Consider the following 13,848-nt stretch of genomic DNA (forward strand, 5'->3'; position numbering starts at 1 on the left):
AACTGTGATTGGGCAGAAAATGACATTATTCTTGACATGACAACAGAAAATGTTTTTACAATGGTATGTGTTTACAAACATGTCATACCAAGATGGAAGTTTTCCGTTATTGCTGATATGGTGTCAACATTGTGCCTTAGTGGAACCATCTCTTCCAAAGATAAAACTGCATCACTCAATGAGCTCCTGCCTTGTGTAGGCTCAAACATGTGCCTGAAACCATCTAGTATTGCTGGCTCAACTACTGCTTCCTGAACAGACTTGGGAAGATTTTGAAAGGAACTGAAATAGTGTGTTTTTTTAATTGATCTACAAATTGCCTTTCATAAACAAGAACAAGTAACAAACAGAATAACTGGATATATGTAGTTTGATACCTGTACAGCAATTCATTCTAATGTGAAGAAAAAATACTGTTGTCAGATTTTAAATATATAGTTTAATTTATGCATCTCAATTTTCAAGAAAAGACTTAAGTACATAACTTAAGCACAACTTTTACCAACCTTATCTTTTTGATCAAATTTGCTTCTTTAAAACATTTTCTAGATACATGTTTCTCATTTGACCATTGAAATTTAAGTGGGACCTTGACAATGGAGCTTTGAACACAGGTGTGTTTTGCCAATTCGAAAAAAACAAGAGTTCCGCGGTCGGAGATGACCGCATTGAAGCCGGATTTTTGATTTAAATGACAGGAAAGTACCTTTCGTGTTTTTGTCAATGCAATACTTAAATTACTGAAATATTGTTCAAAGGTCAAAATGAAATGTAAGTACTTTTCAAGGCATGAGCAAAGTTTGAGATTCTAGGTCCAAGCATACCAAAGTTACAACAATTTTAACATTTTAACATTTAAGTTCACAGTGACCTTGACCTTCAAATGAATGACATTGAAATGAATGACCTTGAAATGACCAGTGCCAACTAAGTGTGCTTGCATACCTTTACGTCAAGTTTGAGATTCTAGGTCCAAGCATACCAAAGTTATAACAATTTTAACATTTTAACATTGAAGGTCACAGTGACCTTGACCTTCAAATGAATGACATTGAAATGACCAGTGGTCATCTTCTAGTACTGGCCAATCTTTATTTCAAGTTTGAAGACTCTAGGTACAAGCATACCAAAGTTATAACATGAAATAAGAACTTTAACATTTTTACATTCAAGGTCACAGTGACCTTGACCTTCAAATGAATGACCTTGAAATGTCCAGTGGTTACTTACTAGTTCTGGCCAACCTTCATGTCAAGTTTCAAGACTCTAGGTCCAAGCATACCAAAGTTATAACAACTTTAACATTTTTACATTCAAGGTCACAGTGACCTTGACCTTCAAATGAATGACCTTGAAATGTCCAGTGGTTACTTACTAGTTCTGGCCAACCTTCATGTCAAGTTTCAAGACTCTAGGTCCAAGCATACCAAAGTTATAACAACTTTAACATTTTTATATTGAAGGTCACAGTGACCTTCACCTTCAAATGAATGACCTTGAAATGACCAGTGGTCATCTGTTAATCCTGGCCAACCTTCATGTCAAGTTTGAAGACTCTAGGTCCAAGCATACCAAAGTTATACCATGAAATAAGAACTTTAACATTTTTACATTCAAGGTCACAGTGACCTTGACCTTCAAATGAATGACCTTGAAATGACCAGTGGTTACTAACTAGTTATGGCCAACCTTCATGTCAAGTTTCAAGACTCTAGGTCCAAGCATACCAAAGTTATAAGAACTTTAACATTTTTTATATTGAAGGTCACAGTGACCTTGACCTTCAAATGAATGACCTTGAAATGACCAGTGGTCATCTGTTAATCCTGGCCAACCTTCATGTCAAGTTTGAAGACTCTAGGTCCAAGCATACCAAAGTTATACCATGAAATAAGAACTTTAACATTTTCGAGCACGCCGCCACCCCGCCCGCCCGCCCCCCCCGCCCGCCCGACAACATCAATCTATAAGCCGAGATTTTTTCGAAAAAAATCCGGCTAAAAATGAAGTTAACATTCATGCCCATGTTAGACATTGGAGAGCCAATTTGACAATGACCTTTAACATGTACATAGATATCTCACATCCAACTATACACTACCTCATTAGAGACAAGTTATTTTACACTGCTTTATAAATGTTAAAAAATAAAGTCTTGTTAAACAATACATGTTATAATGTTTAATGCTCATGTTTGAATTTTAGAGCTTTATCTTGACCCAATTTGTAACAACACAATACATAATAATTTGCGATAAGTTTTTGTAGTTGACAGTATGGACATTATCAGATGGACATATACACAGATGCAAGCATACACATTAATACCAAATTGCCATTTTGACAGCTCAACAAAATTAAATCCATAATACCTGATGATTACCCTCCTCAGTGGATTTTTTGTGGTGCAGGCAAACAGCAAAGCAGCAATATACTGCAGATGCGGAGAAACTGTTTCAGTGTGGTCTCCTATTATTTTCTTTCTTATTGCAGTGAAAATCTGAACCGAAACATTTGCAAATTAGTATAATTTAACACACACAAAGACAAAGAAACATACAACAAATCGATTGATTGTATCATCTAACATAAATCCTACAAACACAAGTCAATATAACTACATGTATCAAACAAGAGATGTGTTTGGCAGAAACACAATGCCCCCTACTGCGCCGCTTTGAAGACATATATTTGACCTAGATGGATGACTTTGACCATTCACCACTCAAAATGTGCAACTCCATGAAATACACATGCATGCCAAATATCCAGTTGCTATCGTCAATATTGCAAAAGTTATAAGTTAAAGTTTAACCAAGGTTAAAGTTTTGGGACAGAATGACAGACAGACAGGCCAAAAACAATATACCCCCCCCGATCATTCGATCCGGGGGTATAAAAATAAATATTTAAGTGACGGGACTCAAAATGGCCCATTTACAAAGGAGAAAGAAAACAATCAAAAGTACAAAAGTAACAACATACAGCCCACCTTTTTAAATTGTTCGACAAGGTCTTTGGCATTTTCATTGCTTGTGAGAGACAAGACTTCTGCAGACAGTTCATCTGAATGTTTCGATAGCACACCTGAAAAATAACTATTTTGTGTTGCACATGCATGTTGTTTTTTTTCCTTCTTAAGCAAAATCATGTAAAGGCCCCTTCCCTTTTACATTTTCCCAAAATTTTAAGCTTACTTTGGAATATTCCCCCCCCCCTCGTTTTCAGTTTTGTTTGTAATTTTTTCCCTAAAATGGAAGGCCATGCCCTTTCTCCAAATTAAGGAAAATGCCTAGACATATTGCATGAGTTTATTACAAATTATAATTTATTCTTGTAGGATCTGGGACAAATTATTACCGACCCCCAACCTGCCATCCAGAATTTGTGCATGGATTCTTCATGAAAAGGTAAATTAACCTCCAGGGTTTAAAAAATCCTGAGCTTCCAGAAAAATCAGAAATTATTTTCACCATGTTTTAATAAATTAAGGAAGTTATTATAACTATCTTTTGTCTTCTGAGAAAACTAGACATAAAACAGTTCTCTTAAAACTCAGCTTTCCCAAATTATTTTGTACTCCAGTCCAATGTTTCAGAGAACTTCATGTTGTGTAATACATCTTAAACTAATTAGATACAGGCCTTTTCCCAGGAATATGTCCAGGCACAGCATCATGTAAGACCTGAAGAGGCTTGGTGCGCACGGAAGATGCATCTTCAAACGTTTTGATTTTTTACCCTTTCCCCCATACGAAGAAAAGTGAAAATGGCTTTTGCAACCAGCATAAAACCAGAAAAGCCTGAGTATAACTCACAGTCTGTTGAGGTTTTATGCTGTTTGCTGCGCATCAATATCTAAGGGTTGGAATTGAAGCCTTTAAACTTGAATCTAGTAATAAACGTATTAAATTCAATTTAACTTTCTATGGGACTACAAATGCGTCAAAATACGTATCCATACTATCCAAGTGGTAAGGGATTAACCCTTACATGACTTTCTACATGTTTTAAAGTACTAAAACAAAAATCTGCAGTTTTTCAGATCTATTAAACCACTTTTTTATTATTTTTATTTTTCTACTATAGGTATATAATAAAATTCAAATATACATAATCTAGGTATGCGCTATAGAAAACTCACATTAAACTAGATCAGATAAAAAAGATTAAAATCTAGGGATGGGCACTAAATAAAGGCCTCGGATGACATGTATCCTCCGACTCTTTCAATCTTTTGTAAGGCATACATCTGACAATGAAACAAAGAGCATAGCCTGCAACCAATATTCTTGAAGTACTTAAGTCATAATCAATCACTCCTGTAAACACAGTATTTATATATCGTATAATAGATTACAAATACAATAATATTTGACTATAACTCTTTTCAGAATTACTTTTTATAAAGAAAATCCAAATTTTTTAACTGTAGTCACAACAACAACAAAACCACTGTCTGTTATTTTTTATTATCCCCACACTTTTTGAAAAACATGGAGAAATTGTGGTTATCTCCGCCGTCTTTCCGTCCTGCCCACTATCTCCTCCTACACTATTAGAACTAGAACCTTGAAACTTACACACATGGTAGCTATGAGCATATGTGCCACCCTGCACTATTTGGAATTTTGATCTGACTCCTGGGTCAAAAGTTATGGGGGTTGGGCCATGTCAGAGATGTTCACTCATTTTTTATGTTATTTTACATTAACTTCTTCATTTCTACACCGATTTACTTCAAATTGATACTTAACATCTCTTATGACAATACGGTCAATCTCAACTACCGTAATTACTCTATGTTTTCGGACACTCAAAGTTTTCGGACACCCCTTTTTTTAGCAAAAATAATTATTTTCCGTGACTCTTAATTTTCGGACACACGAGTTTTCGTCCATAATTAATGTCTCTAAGTTTTCGGACAGTATATTTTACAGCGCTATTTTACTAAATTTCGACCCTGTTTTCGATATCTAATGACACTTTGATCATGGGGTTTTACAACCAGATTAACATCATCAAAAATGGCAGGTGCATGCCTGAGGGCAACGGACCATTACATTTGCGTTATTGGGTACATAACCTTGTAAACCGGTATTAAACAATGGTTTCGCCCGATAGCATAAGCGTTATGACAATTACCAGGGGAAGTGTCAATTAACAGTTCAATTATCGACCGCTATGTTACTACCCCTTCTCAGTAAAATAACTTTGACAAATACTAAACGCTTCAAAGTGTGATGCATCCTATTGCATGTTTTACGAACAATGGAAGGTATTAGACAACAACTATCGGAAATGAACAAACGAAGAATTCATAGTTTGCTTTTTTTATTGCATTAATTACAGGTTCATACTAGCGAGTATCGGTACATCACATGCTCATTTCTGAACTCGTTGGTCAAAGTACAACCTTGTAGTAACTTTCTGTTAAATAAATTAAGCATTTAAATTATTTAAAATGCAGTGCAAACATATATAACTGTAATTTTTACTATACGGCATGGTATTTTACAAGCGCATTCTATTACCGGTAGTCGTTGATACAATTGACGCTTTTTTCGGACACTTCAATTTTCGACTCTAAGTTTTCGGACACCTGTATTTTGTGAATATTTTTCGTATCTAAGTTTTCGGACAAGAAAAAAATGAATTATTTTTAAGTGTCCGAAAACATAGAGTTATTACGGTATGCATGGCCCGATTACCAACCCTGGGGCGCCCCCTGGGTCAAACATGCGGCGTGGGGATACGCTTTCAATGTGTAAGGCATGACTTTGTTCAATTGTGCGCACTTTTTGGCGGGACGAGGGTCAACAAAAGATATGAGGAATTTCTATTTATAGCTTTATGGTAATTCCAAATCAGGCAGTGTGGTATCGAAGGAGACTTCCCGCAGTCTTACAACTGTAAACGTTACAAACCACAGATCTGGGTTGTTAGAATAAGTGTTTTTCCCAAGCCCTTTTTGAGTGGCGCTGCGCCATGCCGCCTTTCTTAAGCGCCACTCTGCCCTTTTCAAAGGCAAAAGCCGCCATGCGCCCTTATTGCAGTGATTTTTTTTGCTTTTATTTGTTACAGCCTGTGCCATTTGAATTGGGAAAATTAGTGTGATAAACCATGAAATTGGGAAAAATAGTGTGATAAACCATAAAATTGGGAAAAATTAAGCATTATAAATATGATTATAAGAAACAGAATTAAAATTGTTTTTAAGTGCATGTTAAGGGGGTTTTCTAGCCATTTTGGGAAAAGGAGTCTGGTCAAAATGGGGTTGCTTTAGTTGATAAAAGTGGCAAATTTGGGAATTATTTATCAACAAAAAGGACTAAATTAAAGTTATATATTGTGTAGGATGTTTAAATAACAAGTTGAGATCTAGTGTTAAGAAATCATAAGTTATAAGAGACTTCTTTCTTTCAAAAAAAAATAAAATAAAAATAAAATTATTTTTTGGGGGGGAAATTGGGCTTTTTTGGGAAATGTTGGTCAGCTTTTTGGGAAAAAGCCGAAAATGGGCGGTAATTTTAAGCAAAAAAAATCACTGTATTGATAGCATCTTCATTGTCACTTAACCAAACTTTTAAGCCGACTATTATCAGATAATGGCCCTAAGGCACCGAAGATTCGCACGGTTGTGAATTTGTCATGCGTGAATAACCCTGTGTCAATATCAATTGATAATTTCAGAGGCTTTGTTACGCCAAGCACACTATTCAGTCCGTAATGTGTATTCCTCAGCGATAAAATCGTGGACAGTAACTTCAGAGACTTGATGAAAACCTCATTGTAATCCACGTGGAAATTGTGCATTTCATGCATAAATCAGTAATAACAAAACATGTATTTTTACGCGTGATTAAATTAAAAAACACACCAGTTTTTGAATTAATTATTGAAGGAATTACTGTTACGTTTACTAATTAAACAAAATGCGAATCGCGTATTAGCAGACATATTATACAATTTTAGATTGCTATGAGCATCTGTTGCTTACATCATTTTAACAATATGGCGGACTATACAGAAAATAAATTGTGACTCAGCAAAAAATGGCAAATAACGATCGCATTAACAATGGACGACGGAGATCAAACATTTAGAAAGGGATTGATGAAATGCCTGTGATAATAGATGATGCATAACACATTTTCGATACCAACAATATGTTTATAAGTAAACTTATCAGTGGATGTATGTCACATTAACGAGTGTCAGGGCTATTCATTTAGGAAATTGGGGAGAGGCCCTAGCCTTTCATATTGGGAATTTCATGCGCGATATCTGCTCATTTTGGGAAGACCGTGTTTTTTTAAGTTTTTGAAGCAGGGTCTTTTTGATTGTGCAGAAGTATTAAAAGACACATTGTGGTGCATTCTTAATCATATTAGAGCTCATTGCTTTCAATTTGGGAGATGCCCAATATGTCTAAGTAAAAAAATAAAAAAACAAGGGACAAAATTGTCACAAAACCAGGTTTTCATTGTGAAAAAAAAATCTGATAAAGGGAGAAAACTCAAACTGAACTTTTGAAATGAACAAACAAAATTAACCCCTTTGTAAGTTTGTTTTAAAAAAAAATATATTTTTAGTCCTGGCGACCTTGACATTGGAGATATTGACGTGATTCTTTCGTGCGACACACCGTCCCATGATGGTGAACAAATGTGCCAAATGATCTTAAAATCTCACAATGAATGACATAGTTATGGCCAGGACAAGCTCATGTATGGCCATTTTTGACCTTTGAACTCAAAGTGTGACCTTGACCTTGGAGATATCGACGTAATTATTTCGCGCGACACACCGTCAAATGATGGTGAACAAATGTGCCAAATGATGTTAAAATCTGACAATGCACGACATAGTTATGGCCCGGACAAGCTTGTTCCGCCCGCCCGCCAGCCCGCCCGCATTCGCCAATCAAATAACCAGTTTTTTCCTTCGGAAAACCTGGTTAAAAATGAGAACTTTGTAAGTAGAGGTTTGTTGTAGCCTTTGGCAGACTGGTAATTTGATGGTGAAAAAAAAAAAAAAAAAAAATGACCTTTGACCTTGAAGGATGACCTTGACCTTTCACCACTCAAAATGTGCAGCTCCATGAGATGCACATGAATTTATTTTTTTTGACCTTTGACCATGAAGGATGACCTTGACCTTTCACCACTAAAATGTGCAGCTTCATAAGATACACATGCATGGCAAATATCAAGTTGCTATCTTCAATATTGCAAAAGTTATGAGCAACGTTAAAGTTTTCGGACGGACACACGGACAGACGGACGGTCAAAATTTGTGTGCGTATGGAAAGGCGTTGTCCATATACACATGCATACCAAATATGAAGGTTATATCTCAAGGGACATAGAAGTTATGAGCATTTTTCGAAACCTAAACGCAGATTTTGAAACCTAAACGCAGACCCCTACTTCAAGGTCAAGGTCACAGGGGTCAAAATTGTTGTGCGTATGGAAAGGCCTTGTCCATATACACATGCATACCAAATATGAAGGTTATATCTCAAGGGACATTTATGGCCATTTTTGACCTTTGAACTCAAAGTGTGACCTTGACCTTGGAGATATCGACGTAATTATTTCGCGCGACACACCGTCCAATGATGGTGAACAAATGTGCCAAATGATTTTAAAATCTGACAATGAACGACATAGTTATGGCTCGGACAAGCTCATTTATGGCCATTTTTGACCTTTGAACTCAAAGTGTGACCTTGACCTTGGAGATATTGACGTAATTATTTCGTGCGACACACCGTCCCATGATGGTGAACAAATGTGCCATATGATTTTAAAATCTGACAATGAACGACATAGTTACGGATCGGACAAGCTTATTTATGGCCATTTTTGACCTTTGAACTCAAAGTGTGACCTTGACCTTGGAGATATCGACGTAATTATTTCGCGCGACACACCGTCCAATGATGGTGAACAAATGTGCCAAATGATTTTAAAATCTGACAATGAACGACATAGTTATGGCCCGGACAAGCTTGTTCCGCCAGCCCGCCAGCCAGCCCGCCAGCCAGCCAGCCAGCCAGCCCGCCCGCATTCGCCAATCTAATAACCAGTTTTTTCCTTCGGAAAACCTGGTTAAAAATTTACAATTTGGGAAATTCCTTTATCAATTTTGGAAAAAAATGACCTTATTTTCAATTGGGAAGGGGCCGAATTCATGTTATGTTATATAACTTTAGGGTGAAAAGCCCTGATCAATGAATTTCTCAGCGAGTGGCCAATATTGATTTTTCCAGCTGTCAATCAAATTATTTTTGGTAAGCGCATCAGCCAATCAGGGCTCAGGCAGCCGAATACACGCTGACCCCACGCGAAGCTGTATACAATAATATAAGTGACCTCTGCGCTACAAAGTTTTTACAAAGTCCACGCTTTCCCCGAGGAAGAATGATGTGATGTTGTATATGAAGTCTAATTTTTGCATGATTTTGATCTGTACAGGCAATACACGAGAAATGTTTATTTGTTGGTAGAATTTTCTTAACTTTCCGTGAATAATAAAATCTGGAAATGAGTTCGGATAACACGTTTAATAGTACGCATTTGAAAATAATAAAATTGAATAATGTATTTTGTTATATCAACGGCCATAACACATAATGCAATAAGTAGTCAAATAACGTGTTTTGAGATTGCCAAACTATGCATACATATTGGTCTACATGCATGAATGACCTGACAAATTTTATCGCAATTCGGAATTAAGTGTACTCGGTAAAATTTAAAGAAAGACGCGTTTTTATGCTCCGAAATTCGCTTTCACCTTCGCTCTTAAATCGCGTCACGTGATTAACGCATGTTCAATGGGAGTTCCCCCATCCCACAATTCAATTTGTATATATGCACTTGAGTAAAATGGCGGACATTTGCAGACGTCAATATTGGCCGTACTTTGGTTTTGAAAATAGCAATCGTAATAATACTGGATTAATGGGTAATGGATAAAATTCTGAAATAAAAGTGGGACTTTAAAATGTATGTCTGGGACGTCCAAAATTTAAGGCTTGAAAGTCAGGACTTCCAACTTTTAAACGCTTATACCAGTCTTTACAAACTCCACGTTCTTCTGCTAGGAAGCGCCTTTAATAATTTAATTCAAAAATTATCTTTATTAAAGTTGTTTGTTAACTAAGTATTAATATGTATGTCTTGTCTTCTTCCAGATCTTTGTGGACATCCTTTAGATGATTAATAAATTCATAAAGAGGAAGATAAAGACTTTATTTATGTCCACAAAAATAGTTTTGTTATCATCCTACTAACAGTAATTATCCTACTAACATTTGACAATGGTGAAACTGACTTGCCCATTTGACGGTTGCGAATGGGAATCGCAGGACCTTGAGGCAGAATATGCTGCTGCTTTAACTGCCACACTCAAGATCCATGAGAAGAATGCCCACCCAGCCCCAACTACAGTACCACCCACCAAGCTAAAGTTAGAATCGCCGAAAATTGGTACAGGATGTGACCCAGATCAGTGGTCTGCTTTCCAAAGACAATGGAACATGAACAAAGTGGGCATGGCGATCAACAACGCCATGATACCGACAGCCTTGTTTTATTGTTGTGATAGTGACCTTAGAACAGACTTAATGAGAGATATTCAGGGTGATGTTTCGAAAATGCCAGATAACGATCTTCTCAATGCTACAAAGAGACTAGCTGTTAAAGAAGAGAGCATGCTTGTACATAGACTGAAGATGAATCGCATGCTACAGTCCCCTGCAACTGGAATTCGAACATATCTCGCTTCGTTAAGGGGTCAGGCGGCCTTATGTCAATACAAGGCCAACTGTAAAGAGCCAGGGTGTGCGCATGTCTTCGATGACAGTGAAGAGATTAAAAAAGTTAATTTGATCAGGGGCATCGCTGACCCGGAAATTCTGTCTGATCTCCTCAGGGTCTCGAAGACTGATAGGACCTTGGACGAGACTGTTTCATTCATTGCACAAAAGGAGCAAGGAAAAGTGACAAAAAGTGCTCTTCATGATTCGCTAGGCGCAGTAGGTACTTCACAACCGTTGGTGTCAAATGAACAACCTGCTAAGAGATGTTGGGCATGTGGCGGCCCATCACACGGCCAGAGAAATGACAGTAAGACAAGAACTAAACACTGTGAGGTGTGGACATTAACATGTATAAAATGTGCAGTTAGCGCACACTTCACGTCATGTTGCAGCAAGTGTGTCAATTGTAGTACATGGGGTCACCGTGACTCATCCTCAAGGAACTGTTCAAAGAATAGGAACAATAAGTATCAAAACAATAGACCACATGAAAACTCAAACAGAGTTAAGAATGTGAACGATGTGGGTTAGGTGTACGATCAGTTATGTACTGTGTCTGAAGAAAGCCTATCATATGACATACAAACATTACATAGTATTTAGCACCATGTGTTCGAGGGCCGGTGGATTGCACGGCCTTCAAAGCCACATCCAATGATTACAGTGACAGTCACACCAGTTCCTCAGGATCACAGGTTGTTTGGGTACCCAATGAATGACACCCCGAAACTGACATCTGTGAACATGGCTATGGTAGTCGATACAGGGTGCCAAAGTTCGATAATACCATTACAGTACATCAATAACATGGGAATCACAAAGCAAGATCTTCTTCCAGTCAAACTCACCATGCGTGGAGCCATCAAAGAAGATCTAGGTGTGATCAGAGCTATTGCTATTAACGTTAAAACCACTGATGTAATGTCATCCCCCAAATCCACTAGGTTACTTTGCTATTTTTCAGAAACAATGAATAAGGCTTTTCTTTGCAGAGAAGCTCTTGCTTCACTGGGAATGATCCATCCAGAATTTCCTATCTGTAATGTTAATTCTTCTGAGATCGCTGCTTCCACTCACGTCCCAGATGATGTATCATGCTCCTGCCCAAGACGGTAAAAAGAGCCCCCACTGCTGCTAACCGAGCTTCCACCTGGGATAGAAGCCATAGACGAAAATGTTGACTGTTTGAAAAAAATGGTTGCTTGACTACTATGGATCAACTGTATTCAATGTGTGTGAGCATCAGCCATTGCCGCTAATGTGTTGTGACCCACTTCAACTTCACATTGACCCCGATTCGAAACCTGTAGCAGTTCATAAACCAGCGTTAGTACCAATCCATTGGCAAGAAAAGGTGCATGCTGACCTTGAGAGAGATGTCCGCATTGGTGTTCTCGAACGAGTAAGTCCTAACACACCCACAACTTGGTGTTCAAGGATGATGGTCACAAGAAAAGCCGACGGCACCCCAGAAGAACGGTAGACCTGCAACCTCTCAAACGTTGTTCCGTCTGTCAAACACACCACGTGCGAGCCCATCTCATCTTGCCGACAAAGTCCCACAGAACACGAAGAAAGCTGTGACAGATGCATGGAGCGGTTTCCATTCCGTGAGAAGGATCGGCACTTTACCGCATTCATCACGCTGTGGGGTCGGTATCGCTACTCAGGGATTTCTAGCAAGTGGTGACGCATATAATCAGCGATTTGATGCCATCATCGCCAACTTCGACAACAAAGTTAAATGTGTTAATGATACCTGTATGTGGGCAGACTCTGTCAAGGCTGCTTTTTTCCAAACATGCAAGTGGCTTGACATGTGTGCGAAGAATGGAATCACACTGAACCCTAGCAAGTTTCAATTCGCGAAAGACACTTTGGATTTTGCAGGCTTAACGATTACACCCACCAATATCCGACCGAGTGCCAAGTTCACTGATGCTGTTCGTAACTCCCCGATCCCTACAGAAATCACTGGGGCAAGGGCATGGTTTAGACTCATTAACCAGGGTGCCTATGCTTTTGCCAGAACAAAGCAAATGAAGCCATTCCGCACTCTGCTCAAACCTTCTACAAAATTCGAGTGGACAGATGAACTCAGCAGCGCATTCAGCCAGTCCAAAGAAGCCATCATACAAGAAATGAGGGATGGTGTCCGCTTATTTGACCCTGCTCGATTGACGTGTCTTTCGACCGATTGGTCGGTTGATGGAGTTGGCTTCCTCATGATGCAAAAATACTGCGCATGTACTTCCAGAACCCCTGCATGTTGTCCTGAAGGTTGGAAACTTTGTCTTGTGGGGAGCAGATTCACTCATCAAGCAGAGAGTTGGTATGCTGCCATTGAAGGTTTAGCTGTAGTGTATGCTCTTCATCAAACACGATATTATGTGCTTGGATGCAAAGACCTTATCATTGCCACAGATCATAAGCCACTCCTGCAGATCCTGAATGATTGCTCACTCACTGAGATTGCCAACAGACGCTTACTAAACCTCAAGGAGAAGACACTTGGTTACCGATTTACTGTGGTCCATGTTCCAGGCAAGAAGAATCTCGGTCCTGATGTTGCATCACGCTATCCAACAGGTAATCCGGAACGCCTCCAACTTCCTGGAGACCTGGCGGAACTTCATTCACTTGCTGATGAGAATATTTCTACCCATGAGGTGCTCACTAGTCTATACCAACAATCGGATGATACCGATGATGCTGATGATGGATCCACGTTGGCAGCAGCGTCCAGTACACTCCATTCTGTATGAACAGTGGTTACATGGGACATGCTTCGTGAGTCTACGGCGTCATACCCGAATCTCCAAAACCTCGTTCAATGCATAGCACAGGGATTCCCAGAAGATATCAAATATTTGCCACCAGAGTTAAGAGCTTATCATCGTTTATCAGCCAGTATGTGTGTAGTGGATGGCGTGATACTTGTGGGTCATCGCGTTGTGATTCCAGCTGTACTCCGGGAATCGGTACTTCACGCACTTCATGCCGCACACCAAGGTGTCA

General features: G+C 38.6%; 1 protein-coding gene across 1 annotated transcript in view; it reads right to left on the minus strand.

Annotated features, from left to right (window-relative positions):
• LOC127842559 (thyroid adenoma-associated protein homolog) overlaps positions 1–13,848 on the minus strand; it is an 82,456-nt gene that overhangs the window by 60,264 nt on the left and 8,344 nt on the right. The window contains exons 2-4 of the mRNA XM_052372122.1: positions 2,993–3,087; positions 2,373–2,500; positions 89–282 (exon numbers count right to left, since the gene is read on the minus strand). Coding sequence (XP_052228082.1) covers positions 89–282; positions 2,373–2,500; positions 2,993–3,087 — 417 coding nt within the window. The remainder of the gene's footprint in view (positions 1–88; positions 283–2,372; positions 2,501–2,992; positions 3,088–13,848) is intronic.

This window comes from Dreissena polymorpha, chromosome 1, assembly GCF_020536995.1.
Source record: "Dreissena polymorpha isolate Duluth1 chromosome 1, UMN_Dpol_1.0, whole genome shotgun sequence".
Classification (NCBI taxonomy): domain Eukaryota; kingdom Metazoa; phylum Mollusca; class Bivalvia; order Myida; family Dreissenidae; genus Dreissena; species Dreissena polymorpha.